General features: G+C 40.7%; 1 protein-coding gene across 3 annotated transcripts in view; it reads right to left on the reverse strand.

Annotated features, from left to right (window-relative positions):
* LOC110986625 (stimulated by retinoic acid gene 6 protein-like) overlaps nt 1-14,375 on the reverse strand; it is a 35,336-nt gene extending 20,961 nt beyond the window's left edge. For 2 of the 3 annotated variants that reach the window (XM_087137823.1, XM_087137822.1), the window contains exons 1-3: nt 14,228-14,375; nt 9,482-9,557; nt 8,091-8,176 (exon numbers count right to left, since the gene is read on the reverse strand). In XM_087137823.1, the coding sequence (XP_086993949.1) occupies nt 8,091-8,176; nt 9,482-9,553 (158 nt within the window). In that variant the 5' untranslated portion in view covers nt 9,554-9,557; nt 14,228-14,375. Of the gene's footprint in view, nt 1-8,090; nt 8,177-9,481; nt 9,558-14,227 lie in introns of those variants that run through there. The other variant, XM_087137825.1, reaches the window with a different exon arrangement.
* Between the last annotated feature and the right edge of the window lie 11,027 nt (nt 14,376-25,402).

Below are 25,402 nucleotides of genomic sequence, written 5' to 3' on the forward strand. Positions count from 1 at the left end.
TGAACAAGTAGTCTTTAACTTCGGCGCAAGATTACTATCAGAACAAAGGAGAAATCGGGTACTTTACGCTCTGTTATTTTATTTGAAATATGCCTGAGAGTCCGAATATGAAGTAATATTTCATAAAAACTGTTCAGTTTAGGCGCAAATCACGTGACACGAACTTAAAGAAGCAGTGTTTCTGCAAACAAGTTTATAGCCCATTGACTTTGTACACGCTTTTGAGCGACAATTTCGGTAACTTTGCAGTCTTTGATCGTTCCCAAAGTGATAGCCAACGAAGATGCCGATGCAAGATTTATTTCAAAGGGATGACGTCATGATGACATCATCCCCTTATTTTATATTCATTTTTGAATATTTCATTTTTCCCCATAGGTTTTGTACACGTTTTTCTACTTAACACAAGTAAACAAGTAGTCTTTAAATTCGGCGCAAGATTACTATCAGAACAAAGGAGAAATCGGGTACTTTACGCTCTGTTATTTTGTTTGAAATATGCCTAAGAGTCCGAATATGAAGTAATATTTCATAAAAATTGTCCAGTTTAAGCGGAAATCACGTGACACGAACTTAAAGGAGCAGTGTTTCTGCAAACAAGTTTATAGCCCATTGACTTTGTACACGTTTTTCAGCGACAATTTCGGTAACTTTGCAGTCTCTGATCGTTCCCAAAGTAATAGCCAACAAAGACCCTGATGCACGACTTATTTCAAAGGGATGACGTCACGATGACCTGAATATTTGCCCATACGTTTTGTACACGTTTTTCTACTTAATGAAAGTGAACAAGTAGTCTTTAACTTTGGCGCAAGATTACTATCAGAACAAAGGAGAAATCGGGTACTTTACGCTGTGTTGTTTTATTTGTAATATGCCTAAGAGTCCGAATATGAAGTAATATTTCATAAAATTGTTCAGTTTAAGCGCAAATCACGTGACATGAACTTAAAAGAGCAGTGTTTCTCCAAATGGGGTTTTTTGCCCGTTAACTTTGTACACCTTTCCAAGGCACAATTTTGAACCCTTTCGAATGTTTGCTCGTTTTCAAAGTGACAGCCAACAAAAATCTTGATACAGAAATTATTGTATATAAATGACGTCATGATGACGTCGTCATGTGATTTACTCTTGTTTTTTCAATATTTATTTCAGCCCCTTGACTTTTGTTACAGATGGGACATTTCTTCCTTTATAATTCGCCTGCTGTTTTTGATTTAATTCTTTCTTTAGACATTTGTGGTACTGTAAGTCTAACCTGTTCTGCAGCAGACCCCATGTATTGTGCTTTGTACCCAGTATTCTTTTGTCAAGATGTTGCCCAGTGGGCTGACCGGTTATGTAATGGCTCTTTTATTATTAGCTGGGTGCACATGTATTTAAGAAGTGGGTTGTACCATGCTTGGGTGCACTCATCACACCACAGCCACCCGTTCAGCCAGGGGCTCTGTTCTTTTTTTCATTTGATGGGTGTCGCCAACCTTCATCACTCCGGCCAATGTCCAATTGGCCCTACAGCTATACACTGCCTGCAGATACAGCAAGTCACCGCTGTACTCTTCTCCTTCAAGGTGACGGCTTGCCACATGCATTGCATGTAGAGACAGCGAGTCACCGCTGTACTCTCTCTCCTTCAAGTTGATGGCCCAAACCAACCGGTTTTGCGGCTCTTCCTAGATGGCCTAGGACCAGACTGGTTCTGAGGCTCTACCTAGATGGCCTGGGACCAGACCGGTTCCGAGGCTCACCCCAGATGACCTGGATCAGACCAACCCGGTGCACCAGCCAGTGCTTCAGCCAGCCGTGCCTGAGTTGCCCCTCCACAACAGAATACCGATAGTCAACTTGACAGCATGCACCCAATCAAGTCCTCGACAACAACCTATAAGTAATTATTTAATTGTATAAACAAATAGAAACCTAGATTTAAACTGCTTTATTATTTTTAGTATGTAAACTGAATAAATTTCTGTAAATATAGTTGCTGGTTTCCTACTCTATGCTGTCATGTTCATCTCTGTCGTGCCCTACTTCATTTTGGTTCTTTTGAATTAGTCGCACGTAACAGAATTGGGGGCTTGTCCGGGAAATGAACTGAAAAAAAATTCAGCGAACTGCCAAGCCATTAAATTACTTTAATTTCACTTGACAAAGTCTAGAGAACTATTCTTCATAGTTTAACCAGCAACTATTAACATGGCACAGAAATTTTCCATTCAAAACTTTGTTGCCAATTTTGAAGGGAGTCCCTCGGAGGACAAAGTGACTTGTCTGAAAAGATCCGATTTGTTTGAAGTTGCTAAGCACTACAAGATAACGGTAGCTACAAGCATGAAAAAAGCTGATATTCGAGCAGTTATTTTAGAATATTTTGTTGATGAAGGTATGTTGGAAGAGCCATTGGTTGAAGGAAAACATGAAGTAGATGTTAGTGGTCACTCTGATGAAACGGCTATCAAATTAAAACAGTTGGAGTTGGAAATTCAGATGGAACAAACTAAGAAAATGCACATGGAGCTAGAATTATTCCATCTTAAACAGAAACAACCCACGGAGCAAAAAGACTCCGTTTCTGCAAAGAAATTTGATCCAACCAAATTCATCAAACTGGTGCCTCCTTTTAAGGAGAAAGATGTGGACAAATACTTCGCCCACTTTGAAAAAGTGGCCGATAGGTTAGAGTGGCCAAAAGATATGCGAACACTACTTTTGCAGAGTGTATTAGTTGGTAAGGCACAGGAGGTTTATTCAACCTTTTCTGTCGATGAATGTACCGATTATGATTTGGTCAAGGCCGCCATTTTAAAAGCCTACGAGCTTGTGCCCGAGGCCTATCGTCAGAAGTTTCGTGAAAAACGAAAACAAGAGAACGAAACCTATGTTGAATTTGCTCACGAGAAAAAGGTCTTGTTCGATAAGTGGTGTAGATCGTGCAAAGTTGGCAAAGATTTTGATAAGTTACAACAGCTCATTCTTTTGGAGGAATTCAAAGGTAGTATGCCTTATGCTGTTAAAGCCCACTTAGAAGAGCAAAAGGTTGACGAGTTGGAGAAAGCAGCTGTGCTAGCTGACGATTACGTCCTGACACACAAAACTAACTTCACTCACAGTGAACATATTGATCGGAAGAAAGACCACAAAACCTTTGGTCAATCTAAACCAACCTCCGATAATAGGTCAAAGCTTGTGATAAAATCACAATCGGGTTCCGACGCAAGTTCCAAAGAGTCGACAAACAAAACCACAGTTGACTCGACCAAACCGGTACAATGCAAGTACTGCAAGAAATTCGGGCATACCATATCCAATTGTTATACTTTGGGAAAGAAAAATTGGCCCAAACTGAAGCCAAACCTGTTGCCTTTACCACTACTACACCTGCTGCCAGCTTGAATGTACACAAGCTGATTAATAAGGGGGCTTCATCTGACTTTAGAGAGGAGTTTCTACCCTTTATTTCAAAGGGGTTTGTGTTGCTCGATGAGCGTCATGGTTCGCAAAGATATCCAGTAACAATTTTGCGGGATACAGGGTCCGCCCAGTCTTTGTTACTTAAAGGGGAGGTTCCTTTAGCTGAAGAGACTTCTCTAGGCACAGATGTGTCTATTATGGGTATAAACGGTGAATCATTGGATGTGCCTCTCCATCGTTTGTATTTACAGTCAGACATAGTTTCTGGTCCTGTGACCATTGGTGTTACCCCCAAATTGCCCTCTGGGCTAGATGGTATTACACTACTGCTGGGTAATGAAGTGGCTGGTACTAAAGTAGTTGTAGAACCCTGTATGACTAGTGTGCCATGTTGCGACAACACTGCAACATTAGAACAAGAATTCCCTGGAATCTTTCCTACTTGTGTGACTACCCGATCTATGAGTAGTAAATGTAAGGCACCAACAGATCATACTGTAGACGTTGACATTTCCGAGACTTTCATGTCTAGTCTACCAGAAGAAGTCTCTCAGATTTCTCTTGAAAAGGATTGTTACAATTCTTCAAATGTTGAGAATCACACTGTTCCTCAAAACACTAAGGACTCGGCCTTTTTGAGTGAATTAGGTGTATGCTCCGACATTTTCTTAAGTAGAGAACAACTGATATCCGAACAGAGCAAGGACCCTGAATTGTTGACTCTATTTAACCAAGCACATACGGAAACCGAAGCAAGTAGTTTACCTGTTTGTTACTTTATCAAATCCGGTGTGCTCATGCGCAAATGGCGACCGCCAGATGTGCCCGCTGATAATGAGTGGAAAGTCTTGTATCAAGTAGTTGTTCCGACCAGTTATCGTTCACATATTCTGAGTTTGGCACATGAACTTCCTATTTCAGGACACTTGGGTGTCACCAAAACCTGTGATAGAATTTTGCAACATTTTTATTGGCCAGGTATTCGAAACTCAGTTGCTCAATTTTGCCGTACATGTCATACCTGTCAGATGACTGGGAAACCTAATCAAGTTCCTCCTCGTGCACCGTTACAGCCTATACCGGCATTTGAAGAACCATTTAGCAGGGTAATTATCGACTGTGTAGGGCCCTTGCCCAAAACAAGATCAGGTCATGAGTATTTATTAACGATAATGTGTGCTTCAACCAGGTACCCAGAGGCGATTCCATTAAGATCAATCAAGGCTAAACCAGTTGGCGAGGCTCTGAGAGGTTTTTTCACTCGTTTTGGACTACCAAAGGTTATTCAGAGTGATCAGGGAAGTAACTTTACATCCAAATTGTTCCAAGAACAGTTACGCATATTAGGCATCGATCAAGTTACTTCCAGTGCGTATCACCCGCAAAGTCAGGGAGCTTTAGAGCGTTTCCACCAAACTCTGAAGTCCATGATTAGGAGTTACTGTAGCGATAACAACAAAGATTGGAATGAAGGAATTCCCTTGCTGTTATTCGCAGTTCGAGAAGTCGTACAAGAATCACTGGGGTTTAGTCCTTTTGAGCTAGTTTTTGGCAGGACTGTAAGAGGACCATTGAAACTGATTAAGGAAAAATGGTTGTCTGAGAAAACCGAGGATAACGTCCTCAACTACATTGTGAAGTTGAAAGACCGTTTGCATGGAGCTTGTGAGTTGGCCCAATCTAATATGAAAGCCTCTCAACAGTCAATGAAAACATGGTATGACAAAAAGTCAAAACAACGTAGCTTCAGCCCTGGGGAAAAGGTTTTAGTTTTATTACCATTACCAGGTCAGCCATTGCAAGCTCGTTATAGTGGACCGTATGTCATTGAACGTAAGATTAATAATGTAGATTACTTAATCCGTACACCTGATAGGCGTAAGCGAAAAAGAGTTGTTCACATTAATATGATCAAACAGTATCATGAGAGAGCTCTTGAGCAGAACAAAAAGGGAAAAACTGCCCCTGTTTGTAATGTAAATGCCGAGATTGTAAATCCTTCGGAAAACGAGGTTGAACAACCCACCGACATTCCACATGCCGGTTTCAGGTTGAAAAATTCACAAGTGTTGTCAAACTTGAGTGACAAGTTAAGCCATTTGACTTCTGACCAACAATCAGAAATAAGTAATGTAATACAAGAGTATTCGCATTTGTTTCCTGATGTTCCTGGTCAGACTAATGCTGCTTTTCATGATATTGATGTAGGAGATGCCACGCCCATTAAACAGCATCCTTATAGAGTGGGGCCATTTAAGCAGTTACAAATGAACGAGGAGCTTAAATATATGAAAGAGAATAATATTATCGAGGAAAGTGACAGTAATTGGAGTTCACCATGTATTTTGGTTCCTAAATCAGATTCCTCATTTCGATTTTGTACAGATTTCAGAAAGGTGAACTCGGTGTCAAAGTCTGATACCTATCCTCTGCCTCGAGTGGATGATTGCATTGATCGCATCGGCACTGCCAAATTTGTAACTACTTTTGACTTGTTAAAGGGATATTGGCAGGTCCCTCTTACTCCTCATGCCAAACAGATTTCTGCTTTTGTGACCCCTCAAGGTTTATATCAATACAGGGTCCTCCCTTTCGGATTGAAAAATGCCCCTGCCACCTTTCAAAGGATGATGAATAATGTAACTAAAGATTTACCGAACACAGAAGTGTATATTGACGATATTGTTTTATTTAATGATTCTTGGAGCGAGCACATCGAAAATATTCGTGCTCTGTTTAATAGATTAACTGAGGTGAAGTTATCAGTGAACCTTGTGAAAAGCCAATTAGTTAAGGCTAAGGTTACTTTCTTGGGTCACGTTATTGGCCAAGGCGAAATCAAACCTGTCCAGCCTAAAGTTAAGGCGATTCTTAATTTTCCTCGGCCAGCCAACAAGAAAGATTTAATGCGTTTTCTCGGTATGTCTGGCTATTACCGAAAATTTTGTAAAAATTTCTCGGATGTAGTCGCCCCACTGACCAATTTGCTTGGCAAGAAAGACAAGTTTATTTGGACAGAGGAGTGTAATCAGGCATTTCAGCTAGTAAAAGGTATGCTAGCGACCGAACCTGTTCTGAAAGCTCCAGATTTCACCAAGCCTTTTAAGCTATTTGTTGATGCAAGTGACAAAGGAATTGGATCCGTTTTGATACAGGAGGATGATCAAAATATCAATCATCCAGTGTGTTATTTTTCAAGAAAGTTGAACAAACAACAAAAGAACTACTCCACCATCGAGAAAGAATGTCTCGCTCTTATTTTGTCACTGGAGCACTTCAAGGTTTATTTAAATGCTCCGGCCAAAACCACCACGGTGTACACTGACCACAATCCCTTAGTTTTCATCCAGAAGAATTAAATCAAAACCAGAGACTACTCAGATGGAGTCTTATACTCCAAGAGTTTGACGTTGAAATAGTTCATGTTAAAGGGAAAGATAATATCATTGCTGATATGTTGTCTAGACACATGTAAAGATGTTCAAGTTCAGAATTTGGAAATCGGCTTACAAGCATGTAATATTACATTATAAAACTTAGAGTATTGTCCAAAGAAATGTTAAATATATTAACTTGAAAGTTTTTTCCAGAGAAAAAAAACTTTCCTTTAAGGGGGGAAGACTGTTACAGATGGGACATTTCTTCCTTTATAATTCGCCTGCTGTTTTTGATTTAATTCTTTCTTTAGACATTTGTGGTACTGTAAGTCTAACCTGTTCTGCAGCAGACCCCATGTATTGTGCTTTGTACCCAGTATTCTTTTGTCAAGATGTTGCCCAGTGGGCTGACCGGTTATGTAATGGCTCTTTTATTATTAGCTGGGTGCACATGTATTTAAGAAGTGGGTTGTACCATGCTTGGGTGCACTCATCACACCACAGCCACCCGTTCAGCCAGGGGCTCTGTTCTTTTTTTCATTTGATGGGTGTCGCCAACCTTCATCACTCCGGCCAATGTCCAATTGGCCCTACAGCTATACACTGCCTGCAGATACAGCAAGTCACCGCTGTACTCTTCTCCTTCAAGGTGACGGCTTGCCACATGCATTGCATGTAGAGACAGCGAGTCACCGCTGTACTCTCTCTCCTTCAAGTTGATGGCCCAAACCAACCGGTTTTGCGGCTCTTCCTAGATGGCCTAGGACCAGACTGGTTCTGAGGCTCTACCTAGATGGCCTGGGACCAGACCGGTTCCGAGGCTCACCCCAGATGACCTGGATCAGACCAACCCGGTGCACCAGCCAGTGCTTCAGCCAGCCGTGCCTGAGTTGCCCCTCCACAACAGAATACCGATAGTCAACTTGACAGCATGCACCCAATCAAGTCCTCGACAACAACCTATAAGTAATTATTTAATTGTATAAACAAATAGAAACCTAGATTTAAACTGCTTTATTATTTTTAGTATGTAAACTGAATAAATTTCTGTAAATATAGTTGCTGGTTTCCTACTCTATGCTGTCATGTTCATCTCTGTCGTGCCCTACTTCATTTTGGTTCTTTTGAATTAGTCGCACGTAACACTTTGTACACGTTTTCAACCCAGCATTTGGGTTAGTTTGAGAGCTTTGATCAACAATACTTATGTTGTTGGTGAAACAGTCCCGAACCAGCTCTGTGTTTGTTTACAAACACTTTTCTCTAGTTATTCTGTTTGTGAGTGTGTGCGTGTGTACTTACAATGCAACACCGGGCCGACCATGGCAACAAGTCGGCCACAAATTTACTCGTCGCTCCAAGAAGCAGAACATAGTGATGATCACGCACTAGAAACAAAAAAATTGGAATTCCACCACTGAGTAGCATAAGATACGCTTGGGGCAGGACCTAGGGCTTCCCCCTCTATTTTTAAACCTGCAAATGCTTATTGTAATTCGGTGGAGTTGACATGAAAGGTTTTGACAGTTGCCAGCAAATGTTCAAATATTAATTTATAAAAAATCGAATTATTTCTTTATAACTCAACAAACTTTACACCAAGCCAATACGATAGTGTAAATACACGACTTTGGGTATACATTTAATTAAAGGAAGCGTTCACACTACGAACATCTAACAAAAGAAACAAGGTGCATTAACGATGAGCGTCCATTGTTATTGCGCTGTACTTCTTTTTTTAGATGTTCATAGTGTCAATCGAGTAAATATAAATACTTTTATGCAATTGAGTTTTTTTTAGAACAACGTAGAGTGAGGACTGGTATTGAATCTGAAGAGACGTCATTACATCACAGGGTTGTTCATGAATATGGAAATTTCGTCAGCATAAGAAACAAAAAGGCAGTAAAGTCCCCTTTGAAATATGGAACCAACAGGTTATCTGAGACTCAAAGTTACATTTTGAACGTCTGTATTGAAGCAGATTGATTGCAGACACTCTACAAAACGCATGCAGCACACATTCGAGCTTGGACTCATCACACTTACGGCTCATTATGAACTCCATCATTCAAAATACGTCATGGGATTGGATGCATTCCATGCACAACCCAAGAGAATTGTACCCGTCAAAAAGTTAGTCATTATTCATTACACACTCAAGCGTGTTTATCTTCACACGATGTTACGTTGAAGATTTTGGAATAAAATTTCTCACAATAACCGCATTTTGACTTTTACCAGAAAAAGAAACTTTCGAGAATCCCTTCCGCAAACACCAGTTTCTGTCAAGAACCATGAACATGATGGAACTAAACAATAAGAGCAATTAAGGGTGTTAAGCTTGTTGATTTTGCACTGAGCATTCACGTTCTTTTCATGAAAATTGTATACGACTGATGCGTTTAACAGATATTAATTAATTCGAAGGGCGTATCTTTTCTTTCTTTAAAATATCTCACATACACTTAGATTCATTTGCAATTTGATGTGCAGTTCCAAAACTATTTCAAGAAATATGTTACTTTACACATGACTGGTTCACTGCATGGTTCATACATAAAAACGCATGGCTAGTTAGTCATTCTAATCGCACTTGCAGTCGCCAGAGCAGCGTCAATAAGAATGCCGAAAGGATTTTGGGTTACCATGCTATACCCACAGCTCATTGATACCTAGTAAATACTACTTACTGCTGGAAGGAGACTCCAGTACAACCACTGCTTATAGTCAAAGGAATGACTACATGTGCCGTTCATATCCATCCCTCTGCAACGCAACATAACAATAGATTGGTCATGATGGTAAATACTACCTTTCCTGTTTTGAAATTGTTACATCTTCGATCTCTTCGTGATTTGACTTCAGGACTATTATTCTTATACCCCTCCCAACAATACAGACGCTAAAATAGATCAGGATATTTGGGGGGGTGAATGATTTTTCAAATAATCGAATGTGTTTATAAGTCTAATGTTATTTAATACAGAGCGCATTTTGAAATGTCCAGTGCCTTTCCCCAAAAAAGGCTAAAGTCTTACCGACCTAACAAGTTGGCAAGATTCGAATAAATTTCAAAGACTTAACTTGTTTATAAGATTCAAATAAAATATTAAAGATCCTTTCAAGCTGCTATTTAAATGTAACCGTCCTAACATTTTTCAAGATTAAAATGCACTTTCCCCGGCAAAAAGCGGCCGAGAATTTTGGATTCAGCACGTACATTTCATCCGAAACCTCACGTCATCCGAATTTAAAAAGCATCCGATCCTTTCGACAGGATGTGTTCTACCCGATTCAACTGGAAATTTCGAATGTGGCTGATGTGTCGGGCAAGCGCATGTGCACTCGGAATAAAATGTAGACAAGTTGGCGCTCACTTAAGCCATTGAACAATTCACTTAGCACCAGCTGTCTGGTTCCCAGACCTAAACATTCTTGACGGTTCTTGTTTTTGATAAAAAGAGCCAGAGAATGCACTCTACCAATTTGAGCCCCATTGTAAAATCAGCAATGTTTGGGGCTCAATAAAATGCAAGCCAATGTACCTGGGGTTTCTCAAACAAAAGTTAAATTATAATTTTGTCCTTCATCTTTCAATTTTTTTTCAATATTTTGTTGGTTAGCCATTTTAATTACTCACACAAAACGAACCCGCCCACCCAAACAAGTAGAGTAAAAGCTCCGAAGTAAGCCTACGTGCATGCAGCCATTTTTGAAATGGTATCCCTTTATTTTCTTGGGACTTTTCACCATTTCTCAGCCGTGTTTATTATCTATTCTGCTTTCAGATGGAGCACCAAAGAACTAGAGAGTTGATCCTAACAAAGATTTACAATCTCTTTCGTACAAAAGAAACTGGGCATTGGAAACAGTAAGCTGGGCAGAAATTGTAATTTGAATAATTACTTGTAGACTGCATGCACCCAAGAGTCGTCAGAAATATTTAGGTCTGGGAACCGGACTATTTGGGAACCAGACTATTTGGGGCTTAGCGTTGCAAATTGCACTTCATAAAATCACGGACGATTCAAACAAGGATAAGCAACTGCGAATTGAATTCAAGTAGTTCTCGTCTTTTCTCGTGACCTGCGTTGTTAGTAAGTTTCAATTTACACGTTTTGTTTTGACGAACAGAGAAAAAGACATACATGCAGAAATTTCGATCTGTTTTCTAATCTTCTGTCTCGCCTTCTAAGATTTTTTGCCCCTGTACATTTTCAATTGGACACTCAAGCTTATTACTTCCACTTGCCATTTATGTGCATGCGCGCATAAACTAGAATTTATCTTAGTGACCTGATCTATTGAACCAGCGCTGAACCGACGTTGCATATGTTGCTGGACATTGGGTGGCCTGATTCAGAGCCACACGAATTCCGTTCCGAAACCTGACTTAGTCGAGGGGAAGGAAAGACTGTGCATTTCAACCCTAAATATCGTCTGCACTTAGGCCAACACATCTTCCAGTCAAGCTCTTTTTACTGCAAGCCTTTCTACGGCAAGCTCTAGATAGCACTACAGCTACTTGCCAAGTCAAGACAAGCCAAGTCAAGTCGTCCCCAACTTCAGCAATAGATCGTCTTCAAGCCAGGCCCTTTATTTATTTTCATTGTTAATTCATAATGTTTTCTGTTAAATAGAATCCCTGTTTTTTCTCATTATTAAATGTATGCTTTATATAACGTGAGGATATTTGTATTTTCGTACACCATGCGAAAACTTTTCGCTATCTTAGCCGGAAACGACTTAATTCTCACTGGTTGGCTGATGATAATAAAAGGCGTAACCTAGTTAATAAAGAAAAAAATAAGTGATGTAAGCAGGTGTCATGATTCCCATAATATCCAGCTACAATATCTCTAAATCCATTCTAAGATACAACACATCAATCATTATTACGTGCTTGCAAATGTAACGGATCTGAGGAGAAATTACGTGTGTGGCCAAACAGAGTTGAAGAAAAGACACGGCCACAATGATAATAGCGTCTGTATAATGTTTTATTCAGAAACATGGACTAATATCATTGAAAGTGTGGTGCTGATGAAGATAACGAGAAAGACTGACCTGAAGGAAGACTAAGACGGAATATTCTGAGGGTGTTGTAGAGCAAGGTCGGTGGTAACTTCCTAAACCCGTGGTCAAACTTGCGGCCGTACAATCGTAGACAAATTGTCTAGAGAACTGGGAGTACTACTTAGAAATTACCGGGATGAACCACAGAGAAATACCGGTATCTATAAGGTTACAAATCTACCACAAAAGGGAACTTCATTGAGGGTATGGAGAAGAAATCATTGGCTGGGTTTAAAGAGTGACGAATTCTGGGCTTCCACTTATTATGAGAGAGCAGTTCTTACATATGCGGGTTTTCTTTTTGCTTTTTTCATTTTCTCAACAAAATATGACAGAAATTAATCCAAATCAAAGAATGGATGAGATAAAAACAAGAAGAAATCAACATCAGAGAGCAAATAACATGTACTTTGCAAGCACGGGGGACGGAAATGAAAGAAAACAGTAAAAGCGCCCTCTACAAACACCATGAAGCAAAGGGCGACAGCACACGACGCGTCGCGTCGTGCGTCGGGTATGGGCCGAGTTCGGGCGGCTTGTTCCCGTATGTTCACGAGCAGCTCGATTTGTTGTTCGTGGGTCGGCTGCTCGAACGCCGGGAACAAACAACCGGTTACGCTGGCAGTTAGTGACAAGCAACATGGTGGCATCCAAGTGGGCTACGTTATTCGACAGTTAATGTTTGGATGGGCTGAATTCTTTTCTATACAAACAGGAACATTCATTTCTGTGTTACGGAAAATAATTAATGTTAATTTTGCAAAACTTTCCATTGTCTTTGGCCATCTCTCTACTTTTTGCAGCCATTCAAAAATCAAAATCTCACGAGTTTTTCCGTGTGTTCCGGTAAAACCCTGACGAGGAGATGGTGTGTGATCCTGTTCCGAGAACAGTGTTCTTGAGTCGTGTTCCCGCCGTTCGAGCGCGAGAACGAGAAACCCGTGTTAAGAACAGGCCGCCCGAACTCGACCTCTGTGTTCTGTATGGGACATACGGTGTACTATGGTGTACTATTTCGAGGCTGATTGCGTTCACCACACTTTCAAAAGGCTTACAGCATTATTGTAAATACGGTATAGAACGATTTCTCACCACAGGGAATTCCCTAGCACGCAACTCGCACAAGACAGCCGGGCAGCAAACGTGCAGGTCATCGGATCGACAAGGGACAACAAACATGAAGAAAGTCACGCAAGAAGCGAGCATTATGTCAAACATCATGGAAGCAAACATTCGATAGGTTTTCAACACTTTCGTTGCTTGTGTAATTCAAGGTGATTGGTTGAGTATATAATACAATTCATGTATTTATGTTTGTCTTTCCAGTCGTTCCCCATTGGGCCGTTCAGTGTACGGGTCGAGCTACTGCATTTTAATCAACCAAACATGTTCAGAATAAAAGGGAAACGGTAAAAATATTAACGGGCCGGACAAGGTAGGAACGAGATAAGGTAGATTTGGGGGCTAGGTTTTGATTCCACATGTGAACATAGTTCTCTAAGTTAATTTAAGGCTTGGAACGATTGAGTTGGTGTCTGCGATTGGGAGATTAGTTAATTAGTTTGGTGAGGCTGGATATGTTGCCGACTAGATACATTTGAATTGAGTTTGGTAAAGATGAGGGTGAATGGATAATGGGGTCGGTGTTTAAATATGTCGTCGTCATAATCATCATCATAGCGCCAATAGGATACTTTATATGGCAGTATGTCTGCTGCCACCAGCAGCAGACATACCTGTCTCATTCCAAGATGCTCTCAGGCGTTTCACATTATTCAACTTACTAAATACTAATACCAAAAAACTTAAGTTTAAAACATTATCTCATTGACCACGAAAAAAAGAAACTGCTCAGAAGTTCCCTGAGAAAAGTTTGGCCGTGTTCCTTTCTCTATGAGGATTACCTTGAACAAATAAATTGCATGTCAGTGAATCCTCAAATACAACGAAAAGGATCAAGCATTCACTCATCTCGGGAAGCAAACTTAAATCGATTGAATGATCTCGATCTAACCGGGTCAAAAATGTTACTTACAAAAAAACCTAATTTCACAAGTTCATTGGGCCAAGCGCCAAATCGCATCCTAATATCATGACAAATTGCTACGACGAATTAAAAAGATGGTTCTCCACAATCAGTAATGAGAATCCACCTCTCTATGTCTCAGGCCGCGGCAAAGCAAGTTCAGAAATTGCTCTAAGTTGGTAAGTTTCAACAGTTGCCGAACAATATAAACCCGAACAGTGTTTTAGCTTTCAGTGGGTCCCTAAATCTTTGAGAGACCAGCTTTAGTATAAAGCACCATACAGCAAGCGTACGTCCAAATGAAATTAAAACAATAGAAAGAGATCAAACTTACAAATGAGAATACTAGCACCTCTGTGCGAAACTTCCTGAAGGAACAGCGGATCGGGACCACCAACGTTGGAAAGTGCGAGACGTCCTGAAGGAACGGCGGATCTAGACCACAGACGTTGCAAATGCAAGACCATGAACGTGAATGAGTCCCTAACAGAGAAACTGCACTATTGCATGGGGTTAGGCTATCGAAACACGGCGACAGGAAAAAAATATGCTGTACGACAACTGACCCTTGACGTGAAACAGGCGTTTCATAACTATGGGGCGCCGTTTGTCAAATAACTAGTCAGCCAATTTTGAGCATTTTTATAATAGTTAAACTTAACAGTTTTGTTACTGTAGTAAAAACTCTTTTGTGGTTCTTAAATCATGAAAAAATGTTCAAATTTATGGTATGTAAAGAAAAAGTGCGCTTAATGCATGACAACTAATGGAAAGTACACATGTACGGTGTGTCAACCATGCAGGATATAATGTCATTAGTTTCATGGTTTATAAACGAAACTCACCTACTTGTCATTTTAACTCTCGTTGAAAACTATCAATTTCTACCACGGACGTGACTGGGACGTATTCACGGATATTGAAAAAACGTACCACACTGAGAAATGCAAGTTTAAGTTCATGCAGAGGGGCATTCATCCTCGGACAATACTTACAAAGTGGTTTGCTCATCCATGTCACCCAGCAAAGGGTGCACCTTGTTGAAAGTATAACGAATAATTTGCTAGTGCTTTCTGCCACATCTACGTCAACACGAGTCACATAGGCCTACACAATTAATATTCAATCATTCAGGGAATACTCAATGCAGTCATTACGGCTGGTATCGGTTTTACTTCAACAGGTCTTTATCAAAGTTTGGATTTACATCTTCCGTAGCATTCATATTGGAAGGTTTTTGTCTCTAGCTACTGACAGCCTAAAGACAAAGAACTTTTTGAAATACAATTTTAAACAGAGGTACAAAAACCCTGTAGTGCCACCAAGTATATATTTTCAAACAGTAACGTCTACTCTTTTCAGGCTCATTTTTGCGAAGGTTGAACGATGTGAAGTTTGTTTTTGTTCAGTGTTTTTCTCAACGTATTTTTCAAAATTCGAACTTTGTTCGAAAGTTTGTTTGTATGATATATTTGTTTTCCAGTTCGTTCTTAGAGACCTCTTGTTAAAAACATTGTGTCTTTTTTGGAAGCAGATCATTTGTATTGGTTATATTTCGTAATGATTTTTGCTACTATAAAATGCATTACTTTTTATAAAGTTAATATTCAAAAGATAAATATTTTCGAGTGTGGAGGCACGCCTAGTGGCGCGTCCCTCGGGGGCAGCTTGAGTGTGTGCTATCAAGCTGATGTTGGGTGTGTACCTGGGTTAATATTCAGACAGTTGAAAGACCCCAAAATAAATGACGACAATAATTACAAAGGTGTAAAGCTCCAGTCCAAGTTTTGAGTTCTGTTAAGATCCCAATTAAAACCAGGTCCAATTCTTACCTCCCCCCCGACCGGATAAATAAGTTCACTGCACGCCGCCCCGTCTCTCCAACTATAGCTGTGCAGCTAGACGGCCCACACCGGGTGCATGCAGCGGCGAGCTACGTACCAGTACATGTACATGCAACCTTCACCAGGCTAAATCTGAATAAAATGCAAATGAGCCACTGCCTCCAGATAACAATTTCGAAGGTCCAAACCCCTGAAAATCTAGGGCAATTTCGGAGCAAACTCTCGGTAAAGTTGTCTCGGAGAAACGTGGAAAGAGACGGAGAGTGAGTGCGTGCGCAACTATTCACAGTACACGCGCATTTTATAAGATAACCCCAAGGCCCATAAAAGTGTTTTTACCATGGTACAAATATAACATGTCAGCTCTGTGTTTACACTGCAAGTACTTAAACGTAATCTTGTAATTAAAAAGAGTATACGAGTCCCCCCTCAAAAGTTAGATATATATAGACACTCGGTCACCATGGTTACAGTTAACCAGTGTGTGCATTAAAGGTACACCCTCTCTCTTGCAATTATACAAATTAAAGGGAACAACTTTGACACGCCCTTACACAAGTTTGAATTAATTTCTCGAAAAACAAACTAAAAAACTCAGGAAAACGTGCCTCAAAAATCATTTTCCCAAGAACGAACCTGGAAAACCTATCTCCTAGAAATGATTTATTTCCAGAAATAGAAATAATGTTCCTAAATACAGATCTCATAAGATTAATTAAGAATGAACTGAAAAATATATGTCCTGGACAAACGATCTTTGGAATAGTTTTATTTCCTAAAAACCGGCTTCGACAAGATATCTTTCACTTTTTGAAAATATGGCACAAATTCCCTTGTTTAAAACAAACTGTTAAAAAAGGTAAACATTTATTTGAGTTTTGTCTGTCACAGGTTAGGATCTAAATTTAAATTTGTGAACACCAAGATTATTTTAACATTTCAGTTAAGGGTAAACGGTAATTGGAGATTCTTTGATTCAAATGGACGAGGACGTGAACCAAAGAATCTCCGCTTTTAAGTTGTTTGTCCGATTAAACCATGTCCTTCCCTCCACTATTGTTCAGAAGAATAAAAATTTTACCAACGCTTGAGCCGAAAGATGATTTGATCCATGGTCCAAAGCTGATGATGCACATCTGTACGTGTATAAAAACTTTATTCGACATTGCGTCCAAAACGCGTCCCACGTATGCGTATTTTCAGGAGGGTAAATGACGAGCGTTGCGAATTTCTTTGCATCCACTTTCAAAATGGAATTTTTCAAAAACCGGTTGAGGTTTTCATGCTCAATCCAATCGTCAGATTTTGAAGGAAAACTGAATTCAGCACCTGTAAAGGACACATTTGGAAAGAATAATGGTTGAGGTGTACGCAGTAGTGAATTACCGGAAATCAAGTCAAGTCAGGGTGTGAGCTCAACTTTTTAAGCTGATTCATATATGAATGGATTTTATTTCCATTTTTGTCACTGGAAATTCAAGATTGTGGCCAGAAGATCACTTTTCGTTTCAATGCGATGGGGCTTAGCCGCAAAACAGTTTTTATTCGCCTTTCCCCAATTGAGATACTCCTAAAATAGTGGTAAGACTATGCGCTCAACTCTAAAGGTAGCCACCCGCCTCTATCCAAAATGGGCCCGCAATTTTGGGTTTTTTTGTACAAGAAGTATCCGGACCTGGAAACTACCAGTCCAAAATTCGGGATCTATAGAAATATTTCTATGATCCCTCCTGACTATGGCATGTCTTATTGTAAAAAACCCGAGGGACCACAAACTACTAATGAGCTTGCGCGCAGAATTCCAACCATTTGGTGAAATGCGTCCTATTACGACTGTGCTTCTCCCACATTAATTTGAAATAGCGCCCTCAAGTTTCGGGTTACACGTTAAATACGTGTACCGTCTTGTAATTGTAATCTCTTCAGGCGACAATGATATTGATTTGACATCCATTGCAATCTCGATGTCGTTTTCTGTTCTTGACATTCCAGCAACTATGGATTGTTCCTTTCTTTCGTTTTCATTTCATTATTTTCCTGCTCGTATTTTTCGGACAGACCTGTCTGACTAGAGTGAGTGATCTGGATCAAACATTCACATTCAGGAAAAGGATAGAGCGGCAGATGCGAGGCATTTGTAGCAACTTTTGGGGGTAACCCAAGAAGATATGGGACGTATCTTTTGTGAGAATTTTTTTTTAAATATCAAATTACTCTGGAGTTGAAATCCAACGAAATTTGTTGTTATAACAAATGAAAATGTACTTCCATCAATAAAATAGGAAGGCGAGTGCCGCCCGACTGTGCCACCCCTGGATCTCTTATTATTGAATCTCCGATAAGAAACATTATACGCCTGACAGCTTTTATACTGAGATCACTGAGAAGAAATGGACCCAAGACGGGTGGGATCGGTTTCACTGTCGAAAATTCGGAAATGAATGAAAATAAGTCAGCATCAATCCTGCAGCTCACTGTATTCAAACCTAGAAAATTGCCTTGTGGGTTCTGCGCCAAAGCACATGAAAAAAAAAAAAATGTAGTGAGGGAAAAATCCAAAAGTTATGCGGTGTTGACCAAGCATTCAGGCGCACGGACTCCTGAAATTCGCTACGAATCGCAGTTACCGGCTTCCATATAGGACTCTTCTGGGATCTCGGGGTTCCCGGCCCAACGCACTTCCTCCCTGTCCATCCATTTAACCCCCAAAAGGGTTCGAGCGACCATGCAAGGGAGGAAACGAGACAGGCCCCTAAGCCCTGGCCGCCGAGTGGGCCATTACGTCTCGAACCTGTACTAAGGCGCTCACCTGGACTTCGCGGACAGTGCCAGCCGCAGAGCTTATCCCGGTCGGCTAAGGTACTGCTGGTATTTGACGAGGGTCAATTGGAGTCTCTTATAGCAACTGACTGACAGCAAGCTTCGGGAAAATAAAAAAGTCACTTCTGGGATTCGAACCCACCGTCTAACGATCTGATAACCGCAAGCTTAACCACTCGGCCATCTCAGAGATACCGCGTTTCGCTGTTCATATTAATTAAGGAGATAACAAAGTCATTCAACTTACTGTACACAATGTTGCTGCGTAAATACTGAGTGATTGAAACGTTATCCGCCCTGAGCCGCAGTGCACCCTCACCGGCGAAAGAAAGACAGGTGGCAATAAGTTTTCCAACCGGTTTCTAACACGCGTTCGGCGTGCACGTATAATTACTTAAAAATCGTTGCGCGTACGCAGCGTGCTCCGCGTCAACGCGCATAAACTTGCGAACCTATGCGGAGCGTGAGTACTAAAGGACTGTCGATTTCATTTCAAAACGCGCCCTCTTTTATTCATGCTCGGAGCGGATATAATGGAGATCAAGGGGTTACATGCATTGATCGCCATTTGGAGCCATGGAACGCGAAGTTAACGCACAACGTCTGCGATCGTCCAATGGGAGCCTGCAAGTCGTGGCGCGTCCGCCTTTGTGACGAAGTCACGAACGGGATAGGGAGCGCATACATCCCGCTCTTTAAAAATGCTGCACGCGCGCACGTGATAACAACTGCAACGGTACACCACCTCAACTGAAAAAAGAGAGTTACATCCTTTTCCATTTAATTTTTCATGATTCACTGTTGCAATGGTTCATCTGAAACCCAATCAGGTGAAAAGAGGTCGGACAGAATTGCGTGCTCATCATGTAGCCATATAGCCCTTCAGACCGAATACAAAACTTCATTTAAGAGAGATGTGTGCTGAAATTCTATGGTGCAATGTTCGCGATGCACCTAACTCATCCCATTTTCAATGGTCAACTTGCCTCTTGTTGTTCATATTTGAGAACAGCAATCCCATTCGTGCAAATTGACTATGGACCCTTCCACTGAAAATAATCCTGTACCGATGAGTGATCATAACCCATAGCTCCTGTATCACTAAATATTAAAGTTTTTTTGGGGGGGATTATGCTCCTGACGGGACATATTACCACACCTTGCCTATAATAGTCATTATTTATTCCTTTCCACAACCATGTAATGCTTACTGCATCACACGGCAGCGCCCGAAACAGCAACGTGGCAAACCCTAGCCCTCCCAGGTAACACAGACCCACAATCATGACACCCATTGTCCAATCCTGGACAAAATAGTTGGAACACCTTGTGGGAAGCGCGTTGCAAAGCTCCCCCTCTCCCCCGTTCAATGTTGCGTTCATTTATTGGACCAAGATTGGGCCCAATTTACCCAATGAGAAGCAACATTGACAGGGGCGAGGGGGAGGCATGTTCCAATGAGATTTGTCCAGGATTGTAGATTGAAGTTATCAAAATATGACTGTAGGTACGGAGCTGCAAACTTTTTACACCTCTTCGAAGCACATTTTGCGAGCAGCTGATTTGGGTACCACATTTTATTGTCTCTTCAAATAAAACTTACATGCATGTACATGCTCGCGCTTACTCGTCGAAATCTCTTTGTCAACGCAGCTACGTATAGGAAATTACTTCGTTTGGAAAATACATGCATTTGGATTATCCTCTGGTAAGTATTATTGATAGTAAGTTTCTAAACAGTTAATCTATTCGGTGAATTTATACATCGTTATAGTTGGTCTTATATGAGTTAGATCAGAGTTTTAAAAAGTAGATTAGTTAAAGGCAAAAAAAGAAGAAAATGCATTATACAAGCCGGAATAAATTAGTTCACGCGTACTCAGCGAGCTCCGCGTCAAACGCGTATATGGTTGCACTATACCAAATACGCGCACACAGAAAACAGTGCAAAATCATACAAAAATAGCGCCGCCTGTTGACTCTCGTGAAGAGGTTGGCCTCCGTTTTTTCACTGGAAATTCAAGATTATGGCCAGAAAATGACTTTTCGTTTCAATTTAATGGGAGTTAGCCACGATTTTTTTTACTTCGCCTTTGAACGAAGATATCCCAAAATAGCAGTAAAACTAAGCGCTCATTTCTGAATGTAGCCTCCCGCCTCTATCCAAAATAGGTCCGCAATTTGGGCCTTTTGTGAAAGAAATGCCGCGAACTGGCAACTATCTGTCCCATTATGCGAACTTATGGCCTGTCTTATTGTAAAAATGTCGTGGAATCACAAAATATTAATGAGCTCGGGCGCAGAAATACAACGATTTGATAGAATGCACCCATGCACGTACTTGTGCGCCTCATGGTGCGCCTAGCCTACGCGAGAGTACCAAAAACACGCCCTCTTTTGTTCCACTCGGAGCGGATAATGGCGAAGCTGTATCCAGCGATCCTGTACATGAAGGCGGCGGTCCTTGGTGTTCAGAAACAGGGTTTTTTTGAGAAGGTAGCAAAATGTTTAAGGTATCTTTTTAGTGGTCTTGAGGCTACATTCGGTGGTTTTTACACGCTTCGGGGAGCAAGGCATAGAAAACAGAACCTACAAAAAGCATTCCTCTTTTTTTCTTAACAGTTTCTATACTCTCTGTTGGGCCCTCCTCTCCCAATCTGCTCTTATCAACGGCCGGTCTCAGCCACAGTCTGACGGTGTGATAGTAGGATATTTAAATCATACAATACCAGGGGTTTGATCTCGCAAGGCATGGTGGGAACCAACATGGCGCGGCAAGATCGTGCCCATGGGAACGAGGTTGGTTGCGGACAGGTATCGATCAGAACGTGTAACATGTGCACGCGCCGTATGCAGTAGGCGAGTTCACCCAAAGAGGTCAATTTTTGGTACGATGTTTTCTTTCAGGTCACGAATTTTTTTAAGATTCAAAAATTAATATGCTAGCAGATAGTTTTCGAAAGCTATTTTCTGAGGTAAATTTAAGATACACACGCGAAAACTTTTTAATCTAGAATTTTTGTTTGTTACTTTTTCTAACAATTCCGAAGCGTGCCACTGAGGATTAACTTTCAGGCTCTTCTATTGGCGCTAACCATTAAATTCCCCAGTTTTATATATAAAAACAGAAGGTATACCTGTATATTATTCAATGTAGTCGCTTTTCACTATAACCAGAAGAAGGTTACCTCAAGTGCAGAAAGTGAAAACGAAGCGATCGTACACGTACAGTTAGGAAGCCTACAAGCGCATGCTACCATCTCATGATCTTGTATGACTCAAGGCAACCTCGTTCTCACGGGCACGATATGCCTCAATACGGTAGCTCCCAACATGCCTTTCACGATGGCAGGAATGCACACGTAGTCCATTGAGTCGAGGTTTTGCTCAAAGTCTGCCGAATTAAAAATTATCTACTTAAGCTGGAGATCGAGAATAAACGCGTAGTTGAAAGCGCACATGGCCGTTATAAAACACCTTACAACTGTAGTAAATGTTTTTAAAATATCGGCAAGTTCTGTGACTCTACCCATCTTATGCTTCGTTTCCACGTGAAGAGTTGTCTGCGGGATAAAGTAAACAATTTACACGACTGATGTGTGGGTAGGTTCACTCGAAACTTAACGCATCATGTATAACAAAAAAATCGTGAAAAGCTCGTAGAATTTACAAGGCACTCAGTTAAAGATCTGTTGTGCTGACATTATTTCATGACGTAACTCGTCTTTCTGGGTGCTAAGTTGGACATCAGTTGAGGAGGGAAAGAAATTTGTCAAGAGGCTATTAATGCAACCTGTGCTTGATAGCAAGCCTTTTGTTCCAGAAACAAAATACTACACTGAACTGCCTGAATTTAACCGTTTTCAGTTATCTACTTTAAGAGCAAATTCGCAGAAAGTTTATACGAAAAAGCCTAAGAAGAAACAATCTGAAATCTAAAAGGCAAAATATACATGTTCTATATATGAATTCTACGTATTTTTCAAAGAAACACGCATCTGGTTACTTCCCAGCATTTCTAATGTGTGAGTTTCAAGTCAGTGTTCATTGCTGGATTGTTAATTGCATCAATGCTGAAGCACTCAAGTATGCTACGATATTTTTTCAACTTACTTCGTGAAGTTACATTTGAGGAATTTTTTGACAGAAAGGATTGCCATTCAGGCCAAAAAATTACTTGTGTATAGACATTCAGTAAAACAGTAATAATGAATTCTTTCAAGATCATTGTAGTAACTGGCTTATACCCTTTACCGGGGCAAAATTGACTTCATGTGTATACAAATTTCAATAAGTACACTTATGATCGTGCACTTCTGACACCGTAGATCTGCCCAGTCATGCCAGTAGCTATTTGTCGCCTGTCCTTATACAGTCACCTTCATCTGATAATTCCTCGTCCCACATTAATGTAAGTCTGTCCATGCTTCCAATGAACAGAACTCCAAAGGTAAGGGCTTTCACGATGCGGTTGAAACAGCTCATAATAACGAGGGTGAAGTTAGCAAACAGCAGGAAGTACAGGGCGACATGCAAGACAAACGTCTGAAAAGAAAATAAAAATGATCAGGTGAAAACACCAGTGCTCGCTGTATATGAAAGAAGTTAATAATTACTTTTACTAGAGTGAACAGGCTTCTTGTGCGTGAACCACTATTGTGTTAAGATATATTTTACCTGTTATCCAATCCAAGCGACGTTTTTCTGAAACGAACTTTAAATCTAGACTGTTCCTAGCGGTCCAGCGCCCTCTAGAGAAAAACGATTCGAGCGACGAGAATCTGCCCGTAGTAAAAGGCAAGGCCAACGACGAACGTTAACCTGGACGTGGTTGGAATTGGAAAGTGCATTATCAATTTCGCTTCGAGGAAAATGTAGAAAAAGAGTGTCCCCATCATCGCATCGAACTTCATTAATATTTAATCTTATTTCATCTACTCAGTTATCAGTTGGGAAATTTGGTTAGATCACCTAAATAAGATCATTTAAAATAAGAGGAGAAAGGAGTAAAAAGGCATCAGTTTCGGAAGAAATGATCTGACAAGGTCTTCATCATTTCGATTGTGCTCCAGCTTACCAAAATGCCTTCAAGCTTCAGATTATACAGGAATTGTTCCCAAAGCTAAAGCAGGACAATGACTGACAAAATGACCCATATCAGGAGTTGTACGACTTCAAATCCCGTACCACAATGAGGTGTGAAATAGGAAACGAAATTTACAGGTGGTTGAAGTAGAGTGGCAGTAAAATGTTTTAGTAACAAGAAAAATTAGACTGATGGACGTTAAAAATTACATTCCGAATAACCTAAGAAAAGATGGAAAACAGGTAGTTTTTAAGTAATGATGAATGCTAGCACCAGTAGCTAAGAAATAAAGTAGGCCTATACTAAAATCAACAGAAAGAAAAACAAGCGAGACCATACAGAATAAACAATCCTTACAAAAAATGCAGACTTGAAGACTTAATCTGAATGAGGTTGTTTCTAACTTTACTGAAAGTATGTACAGTAAATGAACAGCCATCGAAAAATATTTGTAGAAAATGATTGACCATTCTAACAGAGTGCAAATCATACGCGGTTAAAGGTAAACCATGATCAAAACAATGTTATTAGGCCATGGTGGCTGATTTATTTTGCAATGAAAATCCTCCCAATGATAGAAAACCTACCCCAGACGCTGTATGCCACTTGATAGCTAGAATATTCTAAACTTGCAACCTATTACCAAACGGTGAAAATGCAAAATAATGGGAATATTATCAACAAGAAGTTTCGTGCTCGTTAGAGCGCACAAATAGGCCTACGTGGCGACGAATTCACACTTTTTGATGTCTGAGGCCAAGGTTAGACACCATGTCACTGCCGTGTCGATTCTAATTTGACTGAGTGTGTCAATAGCGCGGCAGTTGCACTGAACGTTGAACTTAAACAGAGGTGCGTCGTGCCACTTCCATTTGGAACGACGATAGAGCGGCATACAGTCGAGGGCTTTCCGTGCCGAATTCAGTTTGCCGAGTCAAATCATTTAAGTTCGGCATGGCAGAGGCACAGCCTATAGTGTAGGCCTGGCCCAGATAGCTACCATTTTTCATGCAAAATAAGGCCTGTTTCAATCGTCGGGTTTATTCAGTGAAATTGAATTGAGCATGATGTCAGCACGACGTAAGCCCAGCAGTGGTTTAAACGTCGAACTTAAGTTCAAAACTCCCAGTCGAACTTAAATAAATCCAACATGGAGGACCAGTACAATACGAAACGTGACTTTGCATCTTTTAGCTTGAGTCACAGAGAAACGAAGTTAGCTCTGGCGAGCACTAAAAGTTATTTCTTGAAGCAATCGAGCAGATAGTGAGTGATGAAACCTTGTCAACTGTAATGTGTCTAGCAAACAGGCCAATAACCACCGTTGCGGACTACATCAACGACTTGGAGCCACTCACGCCAAATCACTTATTATTTCTTCGTGGTACATCATATTCGCTTCGCGAATTCGAACAGAAAGATATATATGTTGTCTTCAGAGCTCAACTGTAACGAGCTCAAAAGGGCTTTTTTTTCTGTTCATGCCAAGATGCAAATTCTGAATGTAGACTGCGTCATTCCGAGAAAACACTGAAAACAAGGGCAACCCACGTCCTGTGTTCGTAGTGGATATACCCTTGTGCATGCCTAACAATGGCCATGTTTTCCTTCCGCTCTTCAAGTTGAATAGTATTTGACATGACATACATGTAAGCACGACGTTTGAAACGGGCCCACAAGGCATGGGTCAAATGTCGTGCTTCTGCCGAGTGGGAAACAATTCATTTAAGTGCGGCAAACGCACGACAGAGTCAGCACT

This window comes from Acanthaster planci, linkage group LG06, assembly GCF_054643075.1.
Source record: "Acanthaster planci isolate LZ-2023a linkage group LG06, COTS_SCS, whole genome shotgun sequence".
NCBI classification, from domain to species: Eukaryota; Metazoa; Echinodermata; class Asteroidea; order Valvatida; family Acanthasteridae; genus Acanthaster; species Acanthaster planci.